The sequence below is a fragment of the Botrytis byssoidea genome (genome assembly GCF_014898295.1).
Source record: "Botrytis byssoidea strain MUCL 94 chromosome Unknown BBYS_001, whole genome shotgun sequence".
Classification (NCBI taxonomy): domain Eukaryota; kingdom Fungi; phylum Ascomycota; class Leotiomycetes; order Helotiales; family Sclerotiniaceae; genus Botrytis; species Botrytis byssoidea.
This window is the reverse complement of record NW_024065842.1, coordinates 936,634-956,509: the sequence shown is the minus strand read 5'-3', so window position 1 is coordinate 956,509 and position 19,876 is coordinate 936,634. Positions and strand designations below refer to the sequence as shown.

At 41.5% G+C, this 19,876-nt stretch overlaps 6 protein-coding genes across 6 annotated transcripts; 4 read left to right on the top strand and 2 right to left on the bottom strand.

Moving 5' to 3' along the window:
- Positions 1 to 1,588: 1,588 nt before the first annotated feature.
- On the bottom strand, positions 1,589 to 3,857 carry EAE97_000288 (uncharacterized protein). Its single transcript, XM_038870798.1, has 5 exons — positions 3,808 to 3,857; positions 3,400 to 3,787; positions 3,179 to 3,323; positions 2,590 to 3,125; positions 1,589 to 2,540 (listed from the first exon to the last, which is right to left on the bottom strand). Exons 2-5 carry the CDS (start codon positions 3,416 to 3,418, stop codon positions 1,945 to 1,947), a joined length of 1,296 nt encoding a protein of 431 aa, XP_038738159.1. The 5' UTR covers positions 3,419 to 3,787; positions 3,808 to 3,857; the 3' UTR covers positions 1,589 to 1,944.
- EAE97_000287 (uncharacterized protein) lies at positions 3,502 to 4,304 on the top strand (the record flags this gene model as incomplete). Its single annotated transcript, XM_038870797.1, has 4 exons — positions 3,502 to 3,724; positions 3,748 to 3,943; positions 4,117 to 4,175; positions 4,222 to 4,304. 4 exons carry the CDS (start codon positions 3,502 to 3,504, stop codon positions 4,302 to 4,304), a joined length of 561 nt encoding a protein of 186 aa, XP_038738158.1.
- Positions 4,305 to 5,600: 1,296 nt separating this feature from the next.
- On the top strand, positions 5,601 to 7,123 carry EAE97_000286 (uncharacterized protein; the record flags this gene model as incomplete). Its single annotated transcript, XM_038870796.1, has 4 exons — positions 5,601 to 5,864; positions 5,918 to 6,547; positions 6,620 to 6,810; positions 7,078 to 7,123. The coding sequence occupies 4 exons, from the start codon at positions 5,601 to 5,603 to the stop codon at positions 7,121 to 7,123; spliced, it is 1,131 nt and encodes a 376-aa protein (XP_038738157.1).
- A 4,752-nt stretch (positions 7,124 to 11,875) lies between these two features.
- On the top strand, positions 11,876 to 12,941 carry EAE97_000285 (uncharacterized protein; the record flags this gene model as incomplete). Its single annotated transcript, XM_038870795.1, has 4 exons — positions 11,876 to 11,905; positions 11,960 to 11,995; positions 12,128 to 12,615; positions 12,665 to 12,941. 4 exons carry the CDS (start codon positions 11,876 to 11,878, stop codon positions 12,939 to 12,941), a joined length of 831 nt encoding a protein of 276 aa, XP_038738156.1.
- Positions 12,942 to 15,043: 2,102 nt separating this feature from the next.
- Positions 15,044 to 16,313, bottom strand: EAE97_000284 (uncharacterized protein; the record flags this gene model as incomplete). Its single annotated transcript, XM_038870794.1, has 2 exons — positions 15,044 to 16,124; positions 16,189 to 16,313. 2 exons carry the CDS (start codon positions 16,311 to 16,313, stop codon positions 15,044 to 15,046), a joined length of 1,206 nt encoding a protein of 401 aa, XP_038738155.1.
- A 1,432-nt stretch (positions 16,314 to 17,745) lies between these two features.
- On the top strand, positions 17,746 to 19,348 carry EAE97_000283 (uncharacterized protein). The gene is made up of 2 exons (XM_038870793.1): positions 17,746 to 18,907; positions 18,958 to 19,348. Exons 1-2 carry the CDS (start codon positions 17,826 to 17,828, stop codon positions 19,223 to 19,225), a joined length of 1,350 nt encoding a protein of 449 aa, XP_038738154.1. The 5' UTR covers positions 17,746 to 17,825; the 3' UTR covers positions 19,226 to 19,348.
- The last annotated feature ends 528 nt before the right edge of the window (positions 19,349 to 19,876 follow it).

Genomic DNA, 19,876 nt, shown 5'->3' with positions numbered 1-19,876 from the left:
CAAGTAGACACTTACGGATCGTTCCATTAGTATCTGTACCAAAGTTAACCCCCATTTACCGTTTCTAAATCATCCAATTGGTTACCTAATTACAAACAGCATGTAAGATTACGATGTATCATGTATGAAATGGCCATTGATATCCACCACCAAAACTCCATGTCCTTGGTATTGGTGTTGAATTACCCGGGTAGGAAAGAGTACCCAGGTATTCGTTTGGGTGAAATACGGTTCTAATATTTATGTCTGTAAGTCCACCTTCTTCAATTCTTGAGATAATTCGATATTTTATCTATTTTTCCCTATTATATATATACATAGTTATACTTATCTATATATATAAGTTCTTTTTATTTCGATTTATTATATTAACCAATACAGCACCGACTACTCCAAGAGCCCCTCCCTCCCTCCCGAAATACAATTACGGTAAACTCTCGAAACTCTGAACTAAACATACTTATCTCAATATTCTCTATAGTTGTCTATCAATAATTTATCATTCTATCCATCTATCTATCCTAACCATATAGATAAAAACCATTCCAATCACAATTCAATTCCAACTTCAATCACTACCTAGTATATAGCAAGAATCAAAATACCTCGCCACCTCCATACTACACTACACAACACAACACAACAACACAGCCCATCTTTTAATCAACAAAAACCCATTCGTTGAAACTTCATCCCATCCATCCATCTCAATTGCATACCAAATCTGTACCATTCCGCCAAACTTACCAATAATACATCATAGCAAATGAAATTGGTCATGAGATTCAAGTCCTTGCGTTTTCGAATCTTATTTATAATTATACATATATAGGTACATACGTACGTATCGTACATAGGTAGGTATATATACACATCACATATACATCACGTCACATTTATATATATATACAAGATCTCATATCATATCACATCACATCTATATCTTACAAGATCTTACACACATACATACCTACAAACATCATACATACCTCTACACACACACACACCGCTCCCCCTCCCCCTCCTCCTTCCCCTCCCCCTCCACCAAATCTCTTCAGCTCCCCAACAGCTCCCCAACAACCTCTCAGTAGCATTCCAAAATTCCAATAGCGTCGCCATGGCTTCCACACTTTCCACACTTTCCAACCCCCAAACCCCAAGTCCCAAATCATCAATGAACATTTCTTTTCTTCCCCAATACCTAGGTATACATGAACCACTTACCTACCTACCTACCTACTCACCTATCCTCTCCTCCTCTCAATTCAGCCCCCCCTCCCCCCCACCCCCCTTCCTTCTCACACCCATATTCAAGAAGAAAAATGATACAAACCCCCACACCCCAGGGGAAAAAACGAAAACAAAACAAAAACAAAAACAAAAACTAATGGTAAATGACCCAGGTGCCCAGAACTCAATAGACATGTAATCTTACTCTAATCGTCCCAAAGCCACCCCGTCCCTTCCCTCCTCCTACTACCACCCCCACCCACGGCACTTCCATCGATCAGTATGTCTCACATATCATCACAATTTTACCAAGCAGAAACATACTACACAACCCCTCATGCCAAGCCCGAAGATGTTCTTATTCCAGAATCTCACTTGATATTCTGTGTCCAAGAAAGAACCGATGACGAAGATTGATCTTCCAAAAAAAATGATATCTTTTTATTTTGTGATCAAGTATATCCTAGTTCATACTTATCAATCCAGTCCCGCCAATATTCATAAATAAGTCTCTAACATCAACATCATCTATGGATGTACCACCAATCAACTAGATCTACCCATGGGGAATATAAAAAACGCACGCTCTAAAATTGTGTCCGATAGCCAACCCCCTAAATCACCAATCACCAATCCATTTTCTACGCCGCCAAGCAAGAAGCTGAAGTGCAATTAATGCAGTGCAGGTGAGTCGGAGACTATAATCAAAATAATCTATGCTTCCACTGCTTGAGCCACTCCACCCGGAACGCCGTTCAACTTCCTTTTCTTGCCCAAAATCATATTATCATCAGCGTCGACCACCATCTCTTCTCCAAGTTCTTCAACCGGATTTTTATCGTCACCGACCACTTCCGAACCAGCAACTGTGGGAAATGGTGTAAGAACCTTGGTGATATCACCCCACCACCTTTCACCAAATCTCTGATACCAGTCAACAGTGATCGCCATTCCATTTTCGAAGCTGGTTTTTTGATCCCAACCTAATTGTCTGAGCTTGGTTCCATCGACCGCGTATCGATGATCGTTGAAAGGTCGATCCTGAGTATGCTTGACCCACTTATGAAGCTCTTCCTGTGTGCTGTGGGGGATGTTCAAGTATGTAAGTAACTTTGAACATAATGTCAAATTGGAGATCTCATCGTATGAGCCAACGTTGTAGATCTGTCCAATTGTACCCTTGTGAAGAATAGTATCAAATGCATCAGCTGCATCACCAGCGAAAAGATATCTTCTGGTGGGAGTTCCATCTCCATGTAATACAACTGGTTGCCCACGTTGGAGTAAACAACTGAATTTTGGAATAATTTCTATCTACTTGTTAGCTGTGAATTTCGAGATTTTGACAAAAATGCTCACTCTCAGGGTATTGATGTGGACCGTAAACGTTGTTACTGCGTACAATCATCACAGGTAGCTTAAAGCTCTTCTGGTAAGAATGTACCAGCATCTCAGCTGCTGCCTTGCTCGCAGCGTATGGGTTTGTGGGTGCCAAAATGCTGGTTTCCAAAAGATCATCATCGTCATCCTTAACTTCTCCGTAGACCTCATCTGTAGAGATATGAATGAATTTTTTGATCCCAACCTTTTTGGCACTCTCGAGAAGAACGTGGGTACCATAAACATTTGTATGTGTGAAGGCATATGAATTTCCGAAACTCAAATCGACATGAGATTGTGCTGCGAAATGAAAGATTGTGTCGATGTTGTATCGCTCCAAGCAGTCTACGACTTCCGATGGGTTTGTAATATCACCATGGTAGAAGGAAAAGTTGCGCTTGTCGTTGAGTGCCCGGGTGTTGTTCAATGAAGCACAGTAATCCAACTTGTCGAAAGAAACAATATTATAAGCATCGGGATATGTCAATGTCAAATGTCGTACCAGCCAACACGCACTAATAAAAGGTTAAAGATTCGTTCTGTGCTGCACAAACAAATGTGTCCTTACATAAACCCCGCTCCTCCCGTAATCATGATATTCTTAACATCTGGCAATGGCGTGAATTTGGTGCTTCCTACAAGTATAGGAGCTTCCTTCCAGACGCCGAAATCTTCGAAGAATTTGTTCTGCTCTTCATTGGCAGAAGAGGGAGCTGTGAATGAGACGAATTAGTGAATGATTCTCGACTCAATGGCAGAGGAACAAAATAGTCCTTAGGGAACTCCTACCTGTACCGTTCGTAGCCATTATATTTGAAGGGCGATATACGCAAATTCGAAAGTTCGACTGGGAAGAAGGGAGACGTTTCAAATGATGTTGAATTGAAAAGAATGGATATACGAGAACACAAGGAGATGTTCGCCGGTCCTAAGAATGCGCAAGGAGGGTATGGAGGAGCTTTATTATTTAAGGAGGCTGCAGGAGGAAAAGCCAAGGAATGTTTAAGAGACCAGACGAATTGGCAGATGCAGGGAGATATGATTATGATTAAATTTTCGCAAAAGCAAGACTGCAACAGTGGTAGATCCAATCCTAAACAAGGCTATGCTTTAAGTAATAATGAAAAGGACATGCAGGTGAGAGTGAGAGTGAGAGTGAGAGTGAGAGTGAGAGTGAGAGTGAGAATGAGAGCGAGCGCGAGATTGGTAAATGGCGGCATCTGCAGGGAGATATGGTGGGAGACGGAGTCGGAATTTCTTCTGGATTATCTTCATTGCCACGGATGGGGTGGGATCTGATTTGTTATACGAATGGATGTGGATGGAAACGAAAGTAATAAGCCCATGTTTGGATGCCCTTGAGAATATGGTTATTTAGTTGTCAACGTGGGTTGAGTGGATTGAGTGGGCTGAATGGTGGTTTGAACGGATTTAGTGCATGGATCATGATGTGTTCACCCTAGCTAGTGAGGGAAGCTAATATCTCAGCACTAATAGAATCATCAGTTACAAGTTACAAGTTCGTACTGGACAAAAAGTAGTCTTCGCTGACTTTGCTGGTATAAGTAAGTGCATTCGAGAACAATACCTCGTATGGTAAAAACGTTACAGTGGGGTGCAAGGAGTTTTCTGAGGAGGAGGAGGAGGAGGAGGAGGAGGAGGAGGGTACCTTACATCAGCATCTACTTGAGTGAATGCATATCTTGGATACTCTGCTAATGTTTGACGATAGATATCTCGGTGTCCAGCACTCGAGGCTGTGCTATTATGCTTGTACTCTGTATATCAGATATCTAATAGCAAATAACCGAATAGCTATTCGACCACATACGTACGAGAGACGTCTCCTCGATGTCAAAAGAGATCAGCGACGAGAGACCTCGAACAGATGAACTCAAGCCACACTTCTCGCACATCGTATTATGAATTTGGAGAATCTCGATTACTAATCAGCCTTTTTCGATAGGGTCAATCCAGGGCTCCAATCAAGATCTCTGGGAATATGATACAAGATCTCAGCCACCATGTAAAAGGAAGAAAGAGGATTCTGATATATATGACCTCGGGATTGATGGATTACATGATCTGTCATACTTTAGATACTTTGTCAAATATAATCAATCTATTTGAGATGAGATGTTTCTTCGTTTCTTATTTGCCATCTAGATCGATAACTCTCCTTCTTTTGGCATATGAAATCTACTCTTCCAGGACGCGTATGTACGACCGAGCCTTGGGCAAGAAATCCTTATAGGATTAATATGGACTCGAGTATCCACTGAATTAAGTAGGAATATAAGGTTTAAGATTTAAGATTGTTACAGAAGTTCAAACCAAACGACGTCGACTACGCGGTCTCACAATCGAGGGGAGGGTTCTCGAGGGTTGTACTGCGTAGGTAGGTTTCTAATGGATCTCCAACATCAAAACGATCTTGACACCACAGTTCAATCGTATAGTTACACCCATGAGAATAGACTCGAGTACCGGTACAACAGACTCTATGGCATAGATGAAGAAGGGAAAGATCTACATGGTAAAAATGTAGCACAACACAAGTTCATTCCATAGGGATTTATTTTGATTTCTTATCCGATCTATAATCACAACTACCTCTCTAGGGACATTCATCTACAATACCCCTACATTCAAATCATAAGCGTGGCATGTTTTAGAATTAGCCTGCTAGCTACCCACCCCGGCGATGTGATTCCAGTAATATTAAATGCTTATGAGCTTTTTTTATTACTCAAAAGGCTGTTTTCGATATTAAATTCATCTGTCTCCGGATGAACTAGCTGAAAAGATTCCCTGAAGAGTTCACTCAGGATTCTACGATATGTCATGATAAATTATTCTCCTCTCTTAAACCCTTCAACATTAAATATATTACATTCTAATTAATTGACCATCTCTTTTTGATACACTTGAATTTGATCAACTCTCTACACGTCTCTTGATATTGCAAAACCCCAAGATATACATACATTATGGCGGAAAGATCAACGGATCGTTTGCCTTCGATCAGCTCTGCATCGACAGAAGAGAGATTTGATGATAAGACCGAAAAACGTGCTTTGATGGGTTCACAGGATGGAGACTACAACTTAAGAACACCAGAGGAACTGGAAGAAGATATTGAACGAGCAGATTTACTGGCGCCACCACCAGAAGATAAACCCAAAGCACCGGAAAGTTCTGTGAGATCTTCAATAATTTGGATGGTGGTAAATACACTTGCGACAATCGGTATTGTGAGTTTTTTTAACATCGAGAACTTCCTCACAAAGTCTTAACAATTTCTTAGGTCTTCACCAACAAGGCAATCTTTTCAGATCCTTCATTGAAACTCGCACAACTCACATTTGCTGCCTTCCATTTCACAGTAACATGGCTGACGCTCTTCACACTCTCGCGACCACGGTTCGCTTTCTTCACACCCAAAAGAATTGCAGTCAAGGACATCTTTCCACTCGCTATTTCCATGGCATTGAATGTCATCCTCCCGAATTTATCTCTTGCCTTTTCGACAGTTACCTTCTACCAAGTAGCTCGAATTCTCCTCACACCAACTGTCGCTCTTATGAATTTCGTTTTATACCGATCCACCTTACCTAGGAATGCGATATATGCTTTGATACCAGCTTGTCTCGGCGTAGGAATGGTTTCTTATTACGATTCACTACCTGCTGCTGATGCCAACATCCAAACCACCAGTACCTTAGGAGTTATCTTCGCATTCTCCGGAATCTTCGCCAGTTCTCTCTACACAGTATGGATCGCCAGTTATCACAAGAAATTGCAAGTCAACAGCATGCAATTATTATTTAGCCAAGCACCATTAGCAGCTTTCATGTTGCTCTACGTTATTCCATTCGTCGACACTTTCCCTGTTTGGGCGGAGGTGCCTGTCAACCGATGGGTTATGATTATGATGGTATGTGCTCTCGTATTAATGTTAAACTCGTATATGCAAATTGCAATGTCAGCTAACAACTCCATCTTCTAGTCGGGCGGTTTCGCATGTCTAATTAATTTGTCACAATTCTTCATTATTGCCCAAACTGGTCCGGTATCGAGTACTGTTGTTGGCCATGTTAAAACATGTTCGATTGTCGCTCTTGGATGGATGACTTCTGGACGCGCTGTGGGTGATAAATCAGTAATTGGTGTGTTGATTGCAATTGCAGGAATTGTTGCGTAAGTTTGAACCCCTTTTCTGTCTTCCAATTTCCCTTGGGCAAACTCCAAATCATCCATTCTCGGGGATCCTAGCCGGATAATTCTTGGCGAGCAGTAAGCGGCCAGCACCCGTTTTTCCATGCATTTCTTGGTGTCAATCTATTTAAAAGTCTGCCCCTAAAGATTGTCATCCGAGTTCGTATTGAAGTATCAATCGAGAATTTATCTTAAATTGGTTTTTATGTCAAATGTCGAACATTCTTGTTAACGAAATTCATGTATCAGATATTCAATGGTAATGATCAAACACAAAACCCAAGCCAAGAAATAAAGTGGCGAACGTTATACGTGCGTCATCTATTTATTCCACATGGTTATGATTTCTCATAAGAAATTTCACGGCCTGCTTCAGTAGGCGTTTCGAGCTCAGTGCATCCATCCATCGCTGTCAGTCGGTGTTTGTTCATCCGAAGGATCGCCTTATCACGCATTCACTTTCCTATCTGTACTATGTACAGTGTTACATCACAACGCCTTACCAAGCGGGGTTATCGACATGCGGAGGATGTCTTATCAGGATTCTCGAGAACAGAAACGATCTTCGAGTCCGTGCTTGTACTACATTTTTTCCAATCTTTGTTCAATTAGACAGACTTTTTTTCTTTCTTTCTGGATTCCCTTCTCTTGTCTGGGGCGGAAAATTGCCAAGGCGATGGATTGATTATCTTTGTATTATTATTATATTGTGTTTTCCACTGATAGGAAAGTGATGGGTTGATTTACGCGATAGATACCAAAATACTTATATGTATTACTCTTTTTTAGTCTTGCGAGCGTAGACTTCTCTCCTTCCGTGTTATGTATGTATATGTGTTTGACGTACAGTTTTGATGCATTCATTCATTCATTCATTTACCCCTTCATCATCTCTACAATAAGATCCTTCTTCGGGTATGCGAAAATGGGGCATAAATGAATGAATGAATAAATAAATGTCTGACCATCTAATTTTATACATCGCCACCGCTTTCCACCCCTTTTCTTACCTACAATCATCAAATAATTGACTTGTTATTTTCAATCCAATCTTTAATTTTCTATGAATATGCTCCCAGGTAGGTAGGTATCTATTCTCCAATCTCAATCTCAATTCATTCATTCATCTATCTATACTTGTTTGGCATCTTCAACTCCCTACCTACTGTATTGTACTTGATGAAAAAGCTGGATAATGTGCTTGTGTTTATCTGGGTATCTACCTATTCTTACTGAGTTGAGTTGAGTTGAGTTGATTCGACTACCTACTTTTGAGATTCTCACAGCGGAATGGTTGAATGGCTAGTTGGATGCTGGATGTTGAATGTTGAGAGGATGGGATGGGATGGGATGGGATGGGATTCACAATGTCGTATTTTGTTTGAGGGCTTTTTTGGTTTGAAAGTCTTTCATATAAAGTCGGTCTTGTATGTTTTGTTTTTTGTGTGTGTTTTGTGTTTTGGGAGTGATGGTGTATAGATAGGTAGGTAGATAGGTAAGTGGGTAGGTGGGTAGGTAAATAGATAGATGGGTAGATAGATAGATGGGTAGATAGATAGGCAAATCAGATTGATGGGTTGGGAGATAGCGAGGAGAGAGATGGTGAAAGGGGAAGGGGAAGGGAAAGGCAAAGTAAGTGCTTTGTTGATGATTGATTATTGATCATTGAGATCTAACTATGATTTTTTCTATGCTTCTTTTATTAATGAGTCTAAGAGGGAATGGTGTGCTGATATAAATTTATCGCATTACATTACATTATAATGTTGGGATAGTCGTCTCGAGAAAAGTATCCTCAGTTGAATGTATGTAGGTATGTTTTAGGAGATCTTCATCATTGAAAATTTTGTATTTGTTAGTTTTATTTGATCATTTAATACTGCGATTACATTCCCGCTCAAAGATTGAAACACATATTGAGATCACAAGTCTGAGTGAATGATCGAACAATTGAATTTTTGATACCCATTTGGGAATGGAGATGTTTTCACTATTGAACGCATTTTGATTTAGATAGTTGAAAAACTCTTGGTTTCTATTTCGCGCGATGATTCACATCTTTTCAGTCATCGGGTCGGATTCAATACTCGCGTTATTCATAACGTCAGCTGACAATATTCGAGGTTTGGAGATGGCTATTATTTTAATAGTACGGTATTGTCGAGTATTAAGGTGGATTGTATTTGTATATACCATAGTATGGTATTGTTTATCACCACAGATGCTTTTCCTCAATTTTCGAAGCACTTCTTATTACTCTGGTATCCGCATCGTGTTTCCCAAAGTTGGGGGATAATAAGCAACAAGTAAGTCAAGAGTATTAGTTGGATGGGTGAAGTTGTTACCAACTGCTGCTCTCCTCCGATCGAGAAACGGATCCGCAAATTCCGAAGCCCTTAATAGTTGCAAGCGAGGTATGTGGGTCTATGACAGCCAGGTTTGTGCTCTTACAGAGCTGCACCTATGAGCAGTATATTAACAGATCGGTTCTTATGATAGGGGCGGCGCCTATTTTCAGTCAGAGCATTTGTTTAGAGGGGATCGCAGCCCACGGTTTTGTAAATAGCGGCCAGGTTGGTTTCAAGGTGAGAAGAGCAGTTTTGATAGGGTAGAGCGAGGGAGACCGGGTCTCGATGGGGTGCTGACCAATCTTGCAGCTCAGTTTAAAGAGCTATTCGAAAAGAATTACTTCGTGGTAGAAAAGATCTTCTCAAAAAGAAATGAGCAGGAAATAAGTTTTCTCACGTATTCATGGCCCTCGTACGTATTGCGCGGGAGTCTGCTGGGCTTGGCTGGTCAAGAGTAAAATCTCCTAGTCGAGATCTTTAGAAGAATAAGTGCTCGAGCGGTTTGACTATTCCGCAGGGGTGTTAAAATTCCGTGTCCTTGTGTTCAAAGTGTTGGTGACACAAAGTGAAGTCGCTAGAGGCCGGCAGCGTCTCATGTCCTTTAACCTCCGAAAAAACAAATCAAACCCAAGTGGATCCTTATGCCAGTATTTCACCGGCATCGCACACCCAGCCTTTCGAACCGCGAGTCGATAACGGACATCCTTTACTGCCCATAACAGAAGATAAAACATGATGGGAACATAAGGATATAAACCCCTCCCAATCATACAGAAGTTATGGGCAACATATTCAACTATAAGACTCGATTAGAGGATAGGCTGGGCTTTTTTGCTGGCATAAAAGATATTGCTACAGCTATTCATAGGAAAAAGGCAAAGAAAGGCAAGAGAAGACAATCAAGCGCTGCATGAGAAATAAGACAGATTAATTGGAGTAGCGATGCTGCATATTCTGTGCCGCAAGGTTGATGAATATTGATTATCCACTAGGCAACAAAAGTGATCTTCCCCCAGCACTCATTTCGAGCCCCAGTCAATCAATACCACAAGGCATCAGATAGTCTCGAACTGAAAAAGGACTTTGGAAGGAGATTGTTATGATAATACATATGTGGTTGTTCATGATACATCAACGAAAATGACCTCGGGAACCCATCATCTCACACGAGCGGGGAGCTCATCCATTTGTGCCGGTCTAATAAAGAACGCACGAGGCTTATGCTGAAGAAGCAGCCTAGGCTTTCCAAATAAAATGGCGCAGATTGTGACCTTGAAATCGTGTTTTTGAAATTGATGTTGCATTTGTTGGCTGTTAGTTGGTGGCGTCAGTGCGTCCGAAGTTGAGCTAGGAAGGCAGGCGGCTCAAGTCTTGAATAAGCTTGGAATACTACTCCACTCCATGTAATTCTTCACAAAATTGCGATATCTATATTCATGTTTCTGAAATAAAGAAGACTAGTCGTTAAAATCAAAATCCTCACTGAGGGTTCCGAAACAGGTAAAAGTGTCAAGAGGTAATGTATTTCACCAAGGTAGAACTAAAATGAATTAACTTCATCGCATTGCCTAGCTAGCTCCATGTAGAATTTGGTAATACTTGCCCCCCTATAGTTTTCCCTCTACATATCTTACGTGAATGTCCTTGGGATAAAGCAAATATCCAGCCTTTCAGAATGTTGTTTGAGTTGATCTTTCATATCTCTACACACAGCAAGGCCATCCTCGTTTGGTCCAAGACTGATATCATATCTCGTGACAAGTGTGACGACGACAATACACAGCTGCACGAGGAATAAGTTCTTGCCGATTCCGCTGTGGCTTCTATTTTAATTCAAGGTTAGCCAAATCTTGATATTTTTGAGATGAGAGATCTTCAACATATCCGTCGAGAATGGCGAACCCCCTGATTTATCCTTTATCATTCCTGGGCGCAAGTACCATTCCTCGGGTATGGAATCTGGCGATTGCTCGTAGGAGTCTTGCTTCCTAGTACATAGGCATCGGCTATGGTTACTTCCTGCAATGAGCTATCTCTGAGGCCATCTGCTGTTCGTACTGGATGTGAACGCAGGGTTTCATTGATAATAGATTAAGCTGATCTAACAGGCAAGAAGTATTTTCAAGTGAAAATACGCTGCGATCTGCTGCTAAAAGGCGAAGAGAGGCTCGTCACCTTCTGTTTTATGTATCAAGCTTAATTAGCACTCTTCGTGGGAATCTCAATTTCGAACTTCAGTTCTGGAAAATATTTCCATTTTTTCTTTGGGGGAAATTGTTTGATGTAATGTTGTTATGACTCAATCATGGCACTTCTTGTGATGGACAGAACTTACTGTGAATGCTCAAGGAAGCATTCGGTGATCACACCACTAGACGCACCCTCATCAACTTGAGTGTGGGGATGCATTCAAAGAAGCGCCGATAACCGATCGGATATTGCTGAATCTGGTCGAATAGCCGTCTGATGCAAACCACCTCGGGACGTGTCGTTACAAGATCTGCGTGTCAATTGGGAAGATTCACTGAGAACCAACATTTATATATCGTGCCTCATGCCTGCCTACAGGTCCATATACCCATTTTTCCAAACGTTGTCAATTTTTTCTTCTCTTGCCCAGACTGGTTTGATCGACTTTTCAAAACAGTGCAATTTCATCGCACGTCACCCTCGCCATCGAAAAATAGAACTTTGCAAAAATGGCCCAAAATCCTTTGAGCGTCGTGATTGTAAGGAGATAACTCAGAACGTGATTCACATGCTGACAATTGTTATTCAAACAGGTTGGGGGTTCTCTGACTGCTATTTTCCATGGAATTGTGCTTCATAGACTTGGACACAATGTTCGGATTCTCGAACGCAATCCTCTTTCTCAGCAAATGAGTCTCGGGGCTGGTATAGCTGCCATGGAACATGCCTAAGCATTTATCAACAAATATGACGAGACCAAGACGCCATATTCTGTAACGAGTCCCAATGTCCAGTATCTCGATCAGAATGTCAAAATTAAAAGCACGTGGAATATCTCTATTGCAATGACCAGCTGGAAAATTCTGTACAACGTCATGAGAGCCAATTTTGACGGTTTGAAGAGTGACATCTGCGCTCGTCCTCACAAGGAAATGGAGCAGCGAGGCTCGGCTATCTACGATCACGGGAAGGAGGTGACTGAAGTCGAATACAAAGATGGGCTAGTCACTGTCAAATACCGAGATACGGGAACTGAAACGTATGGGACAGTTCACGCTGATCTTGTCCTTGTAGCTGATGGATCTTCTTCAAAAGTACGCCAGGCCTTGCAACCAAATTTAAAGATTACTTATGCCGGGTATGTGGCCTGGAGAGGAATTGCGCTAGAAAGTGAGATTTCGGAGAAAACGAGAACAAAATTTGCGTACAAAACGACATTTTTCGCATACAAAGGCGGCTATATTGTTCTGTATGTGATTCATTCAAGTGCTTGTATTTGTAATCTAACCGAGCGATAGCTATACCATTCCAGGAGAAGATGGGAATACTTCCCCTGGCCACCGACAACTCAATTGGGTCTGGTACAATCAACACCCTGAGAGCTCTCAGGAGTACATTGACGTGATGACGGATGTTGATGGGCGTAGACACCGCAGTGCTTTGCCCATTGGGAAGGTAGCCCCCCAAAAATGGGACAAGCAGAAAGCTCTTGCGCTCGAGATCCTCCCCTTCCCCTCCGCCGAAATGGTCCAAAAGACCACCAAACCATTCATCTCCGCCATTAACGATCGATAAATCGCTAAACCTTCCATGTTTGATGGAAAAGTACTTTTCGTAGGTGATTCGCTGGCGACGTTTCGTCCGCACGTGGCTTCGAGTACTGATCAGGCGGCGCTGGATGCGCAGCTGTTAGAACAGTTGATGAAGGGTGAGATTAGTGCTGAAGAATGGGAGGCTAAGGTTCTCGCTTTTGCATCTTTTACGAAATTAGGAAGTGAGCTTTGGGGGGCTTATTATGTATTTGGGGTTGCTACGCCAATTTTTGTGTCAACGTTCTTTCGATATTGGAAGACGGTTGCTTTGCAAGCTTTCTGGAAGCGTCTCTAAGGTTGGCTTTTTACTAGATCAATGAATGACGAATTTCATTTCGTTGGTTAAAAATCTTCGTTACTCATCTGCCAGATGTTTCGTGGATAGAGTTGAAATTTGTTATGCACTTTTGAACCTGATTTTCCGTCTAATTTTGTAAGTGAAAGAGCTGATGACTTTGGATCATTGTACGCTTTCCTCCGAAATCGAGGGCTTTGTCAGAAGATTGAAAATACAAGACCTCAAATATTGAATTACGCACTTTGAGATGGCGTGCAAATGGAAATTTTATGATATTGGCCCCATTACTAAAAAAAAACTTGATATAATCGTATGGCGAGATTTGCACTTCAAACTGACATTCAAGAATCTGTGTCCAGAAGAATAACATTGGCATAGATGTGAAGCATCTGCGCTACTTGCATGCGAAGTCAACGAAGGGACCAGAGATATATTCACAGATCAAACAACACTTGCGCTTACGAAAACGGTCAGAAAATTCTCTATCCTATTCATAGATATCTGCACCATCTTTACCTCTTGTAGTTTTAAGGGAATTGTTGAATTGGGTACAGTATACGTCGATTGCTCTCTTAATCATCTTCCAGAAATAGTTTGCAGAAACTATGCTTTTTGTTTCAATTGCGCAAACAATGATGTGCAAAAGTAGATTGTGGGTAATGCAGTGGAGCATATAAAGACGTTGGAGAGGTATAGGGAGTTAGCGAAGAAAGAATGAGAGGAGGATGAAATGGGATGGAAATGCTTCGGTTACCTCGGATGGAGGTTTCTTGAAATGCATGAAATGTACTGCCTTTCAAAATGTGTTCCCAAATAAAAATTGATACATAAGTATCAGCACCAACAATGGAACCTCAAACATAGGCTTAGATATACAGAGCACTCAAATATCTGACTTAGAATCAACATTCAGAAAGCGTTTGGCTGTTCATTCTGAAGCGTTATTTTCAAACAGTTTGATTACATTCTCGTTCATAGAGAAATCATATTCCGAATATCTAACTGTCCAATCCCAATATTCAATATTCAATTTTCAACAATCAAAAACAATAATGTCATGATAAATACAACCCACCTACTAAATTCAATCAACCTACCAACAACCCACCTAACCATCCAAAAATAGAAACCTACTCTTTGACAACCTAAATCATCCCTCTTCTATCCCTACCCCCAAAAACAAATCCTTTAAACATCAACCTCAAATGCGGCGTCCGGGGTGTAGCAGTCCATCCCTAGAGTAACATTGGCATCCAAGGGGAAGTCTCGCCACACTGCGCCACCCAAATTATAGCTGAGACGCTGATTCTTATTCTATGTAAGGGAGGGAAGAACAGAGCTACTGGTGAACTTGGAGTGACATTCGGATGTAAGGAGGTAGCTGGGTATGCTGTTGATGTGTGTGTGTTTTGAATTTAGAGGTACGGGAGAGGGTTTTCAACTGAGGTAATTCTGCGAGGTTATTATTCGTGTATTTAGGATACCACGTCTTAAAAATTGTTACAAAAAGATCATCCTGAAAGTGGTGTGCAATGAACGCCACTCTGATTTTAGATAGATGGACACATAGTCTCATGGATATCATATTTGCCATAGCTCCAGCTCCATTGTTAGAAAAAGCAAATTATTTATGATGTGTAGCCCATACATATGTGATGTGATGTTACCCAGCCCCATTTTCTATATCCCATCCCAACTCGCGACGCTCCAGTAAACGTGTAGAAGAAATACCTAATATTGAAGTAGAGATTGATGAAAAAGTGTCGTGAAGGAATTTCCCATTCACGTTACCAGGGTACTAAACCTGCAGGTAACATAGGATATTCCACCCCATCAATGATTTCCACATTCTCATCTACCTGATCGACACCCTCTTGTCCCATATCCCATCGTTTCCAATTCGAATTGCAATCCCCTGGGACATATTTGGCGGCATCCATTTTGAAGATCATCTTTACCTCAGGACAATAATCCCAAATATGTTTTCTCTTCTCGGGTGTTCCCCAAATCCCAGCATGAAGTGTGACTCCACTCCCACCAGTGTGGTAACCCATCGGTTCATAAAATCCATCTCTCCAATCATCAACTCCCTTAATCAATTCACCAACTTTTGTCCCATCATTGCCTTTCCCCTTCTTTTTCTCGGCAGCTACTCGCTCTCCTTGTCCACTGTGCATTTCTCCCGAAAATGTGAGTGAAGTCGTTCCATTTGCAAGTTTGGCCTCAGGTCGATGTCCCAATCGATCGGTAAGCCATACATCCTCTGCCTCCGAATCATCTACCCGTACTTGATTACGGAGAACATCAACAATGGCGCTCACGCGTCTTAAACTCAATCCTCCATTTCCTCCAAACTTCCCATTAGGATTCCAGGGTGCTCCTACCCAATCGTAATCCAGCCAATTGTTGAGACTTTGTCTACTATTTGCGCAGAGCATGCTATCTGTCTGAAAAACAAGTAGCCACTCTGCAGGTTGTAGAACAGTCTCATAGAGCCATAGATTCGTCAGGAATCTGCTGATCTCTTCCTGAGACCCGGTGGACATGTTGGCGGGAATATACGTCAGATCGAGTTTTCCTGATTTGACATGCTGGCGAATTGCCCGGCTGGTATTCATGAGCGCGACAGATTCGAGACTTCCCATAAAGCGGAAGCGCCAATCGGGAGGTACGACGGACATGAAATGTAACATGAGAGGAGAAAGAATTGGATTGACGCGATTCTCAATCAGAAGCGCTACTTTGGATTGATTGAATTGGGTGGGTCCTGGTGCACCATAGTCAAGAGTTACTTTGGGGATCGTAGGTAGTGAGGGGAGTGAAGGACTCTCTGGTATCGAAGGTCTAAAAAGCAGAACGGAAAGAATACTTAATTAAGAACATGGTGTTAGTATATTGCATGTAATTGAAATATAATATGGGGTTGACTTACAAAAATAAAACTACTCCACCAACAACCCGCATCCGTCTTGTGCTTTTCGACCATGCGACCACTATAGATGATGATGTGGTGGCCCATATATCCTCCACAGTCATCCCACCATTTGGCGACGACATGATTGTGTTTTTTAGTATCAATTTTGCCGCAATGGGCTCAGAAAGAAAGCTCTTAGCTCCAGACAGATATGAATTTGGAGGGCCGAGAAACGAGCAATTTGATCATATACAGATTGAAAACTGGCTAATTGTAAAATTCAATATTAGACACGAATTCTTGTAGATAAAAAAGTGTCAAATCATAGCGATAAGAAATTCATCATTAGCATGACGCGGCCTGCAGTTTTAACTTTTGAACGTGATGTTGTGAATGGATAAGAAGCTTTTTGAAGGGAACGGATGCTACCATAGATTCAAGGGTTCTTTGCTGGTACAGTACAGAGTAGTATGGAAGAAAAGGGATCTACATACATTTTTGGATTGATAAATCTTTGAGGCTTGAGCAGCGTGGAGTAAAAGACTAGAAGCGTGGGATGAAAAAGTTGGTATCTTGGTAGTATCCTAGCTTCGGCTTAGGTGGACCAAGAATTAATTAGTAGATCGTCCGGTAAATATTGTTCGCATAGTGGCACTTAATTCATCGTTTCTATCCACCCTATTAAACGATAGAATTGATTGCGTATGTTCTATTCCAGTTTATTCTTATAATCTCACACGCTTTTGAAGTACCCGGTCAAACCGGGAAGTAATAGACAGGGCTCATTCTTCCTTCTTTCCTGCTCTTTTCCTATCAAATCGATCATATCCGATCATACATCCTTTCGGAATTAACATCTCGTTCCGGCTATACTTTCGTGATATGGGCTGACTCTGTCCTCTCCTTCCTTCGTGGCTTATTTGCCCGGCCAGAAAATCAGCTCGTTTGAGATGTGCTGAGATATGATGTGGGATGAAATGAGGGGGAGATGGATGTGGTGATCTCCCTTGCTTGATGTGTTTGTGGCATATAGGATTCCGAAACACGGCTGATTTTGAATGCCACAACCATCTGCTTGCAGGACTCAACTGCTGAAGTTTGTTTTCGGAAATTTCAATTTCCACGATGGCTTTTGAAATGCCTGGTCTTCAAGTCGTAAGGGAAACGGCGCGTTGGCGACATCGATTCTAGGAAAAAGGATGTTCTGAAAGTTCATGAGCATCTCATTGCACTATCGAAATTTCTATGCTATACCCCTTTTTCAAAGCATGAAAGATGGCTTTTTGGATATCAGTTTTGCCTCGAGAATGCCTCATTAGAATCAAGGAGAAAACCAAGAACTCAATGATTTGTGACGATCGTTCTCATACATATTTTCTTATCTTGCCGAAAGCATGTGAGACCTCATTAATTATTTTTTGATATGCCCTATCTCATATCTCATGGCCAAGCCTTTTCTTGCAAGTACAGAAAAGTATTCTTTTCAACATCAATTGAGCTTCCATAGCTTGTCAATTTCGTTTCAGAGGTCATACATATCCGACTCGATGCTTCGGTAAACTTCTCAGAACTGTTTGTAGAAGGATACATTCATCAATATTTGAGAAAATCTTCCGATCAAGATCCTTTGAGAGAGGACGGCAGTGTCACAGGTCATGTCGGTCGATATACAGCAACGTCAAGCTCGAAACATCGGGTTCGGGGCTCTTATTCTCCTCATAATTATCTGGACCGTCAAACTCTCTAATCCGAACCATGATGCCATTAACTTCTATTCGAATCACACGAAAAGTTTCAACTCACCGAAACTAGCTCTTTCCCTTCCGAATCTGTTCTCTGGAGAACATCCAAATGCTACAACACAAGCGAATCTTGTAACGGATGAATTCGGAGATTACTTCAACGGAACAATTTTCAATAAAGTGGCGGTGATCATAGAGGATAGCTATCGTCCCGAAGTTATACCTCTAGTCCTGCATTTTGGCAGTGTTCTTGGTCCAACGTGGCCCATACTTATATATACTTCAATCGAAGATGTGGCTCGGTTCTCCACATCTGCGGCACTCTCGCGATACCTTAGACAAGGTCTCATTCAAATTCGAAATCTCCCACAAACCGTTCTTTTCACAGACCTCAAAGCAAGAAACAAATTCATGACAGATACGTGGTTTTGGGAGAATCTCGCACCGGCAGAGCACATCCTGCTTTTTGACAGCGATAGCATGTTGTGTTCTAATGCTGCAACGAGTGTTGATGATTTTTTCGCTTATGACTTGGTTGGGACGCCTGTCAAGGATAAGGGTCATAGGGGAGGCTTGAGTATGAGGAAAAGAAGTAGCATGTTAAGGGTTCTAGAAAATTGGGACTTTGCTGACGATATGAAGAGAATAGAGGACGAGAAGAAGAGAAAAGAAGAGAAGAAAAAGAAAGAGGAAGAGCAGAAGAAGAAGGAGGAAGAGCAGAAGAAAAAGGAAGAAGCTCAGAAGAAGAAGTCGGAGGAAGAAAAGAAGAAGAAAATGGATCAGGAGATCAAAAAGAAGCTGGAAGACGAGAGAAAAAAAGTCCAGGCAGAGAATCAGGAGGACACCAAGAAAGAAGACAAAGGCAAGCAAGTTGATAAAGAAACACAGTTGAATGGAAACGGAAAGGAGAATGGGAAGCAGAACAACGAGAGAGAGAAGAAAGAGGAGGAAGAACCAGAAGAAGAATTGGCAGAAGATCGATGGTATCAGGAAAAGTATGACAAGATTTCTCCACTCACAGGCGTGCACTAACGATATAATCTAGATTACGAAAGTTACAAGGCGACGAAGCAAATATTGGCATTGATCCAGAAGATGATGGTGCAGTCAATTTGCCCACCGAAGAAGTCACACGTACATTCAGTGTTGAATCAATCGACTATCCACACCCATTGGGATTACATCGCGTACACAAGTGGAAAGAGGATCAAATGGATAAATTACTTGATTGGTGTCCGGAATATAGACTATGTTCTGTATCGCATCACGGGAAGGAGTTTCCAACTTTTGCAAATGGAGGTGTAGGATGGTAATATGGTATGGCATGACTGGTAAATAAGGATAGGGGTTCGGTTATTTCATGTGAAAAGGGTTGTTGTTGTATGTATATGACGTGGAGTTACAGGTTGTTAGATAGACTGATTAATTAGTAGTTTTAATTAATTGTAATTTTTCTTCCAAATTTTGCATCAACTTATAATCGTTATGTTTGTCATGAATTGCGACTTATCATCTCTTCCCACAAACTACACTATCACTACTGACTCATAAATGAAATTCTTCATGGTGGCGGGAAGCCAGACGTCTGAATGAATGGGCTTCCCACATTCCTCATGATAGCCATCATGTCTTGTAAGCAAACCCCCACAGGAACGCTCCGGAAAATGATATCTTTTTCTTCCTCACACCACCGGAACTGGCAATCCCATCGAATATATTATTTCCCAATTGGTAAGATGGTGGCTATGTGTCTATATACTCAGAATATATATTTTTATTTTCAAAAGGAATAACTAACAGTTGAGATATATTTCCTATAATAGATTATGGTAGCACACCAAATGTCCATTGTAGATGGATGTCGGGACCAGTATGAACACCGACCTAAGCCAGCAAGAGCATACCTAGATAACAAATATTGGGGCATATCAGAAACACAGAAATCGGATTAAATTCTACGCCCT

What these genes read in the sequence shown, in the direction of transcription:
- EAE97_000288 (XM_038870798.1), bottom strand. An exon ending in ACGGGAGGAGCGGGGTTTAT is followed by an intron (nt 3,126 to 3,178) that starts GTAAGGACACAT and finishes ACCTTTTATTAG; the next exon opens with TGCGTGTTGGCTGGTACGAC. An exon ending in TCCACATCAATACCCTGAGA is followed by an intron (nt 2,541 to 2,589) that starts GTGAGCATTTTT and finishes ACAAGTAGATAG; the next exon opens with AAATTATTCCAAAATTCAGT.
- EAE97_000283 (XM_038870793.1), top strand. Translation starts at nt 17,826, where the DNA reads ATGTCGGTCGATATACAGCAACGTCAAGCTCGAAACATCGGGTTCGGG. An exon ending in GATCGATGGTATCAGGAAAA is followed by an intron (nt 18,908 to 18,957) that starts GTATGACAAGAT and finishes GATATAATCTAG; the next exon opens with ATTACGAAAGTTACAAGGCG.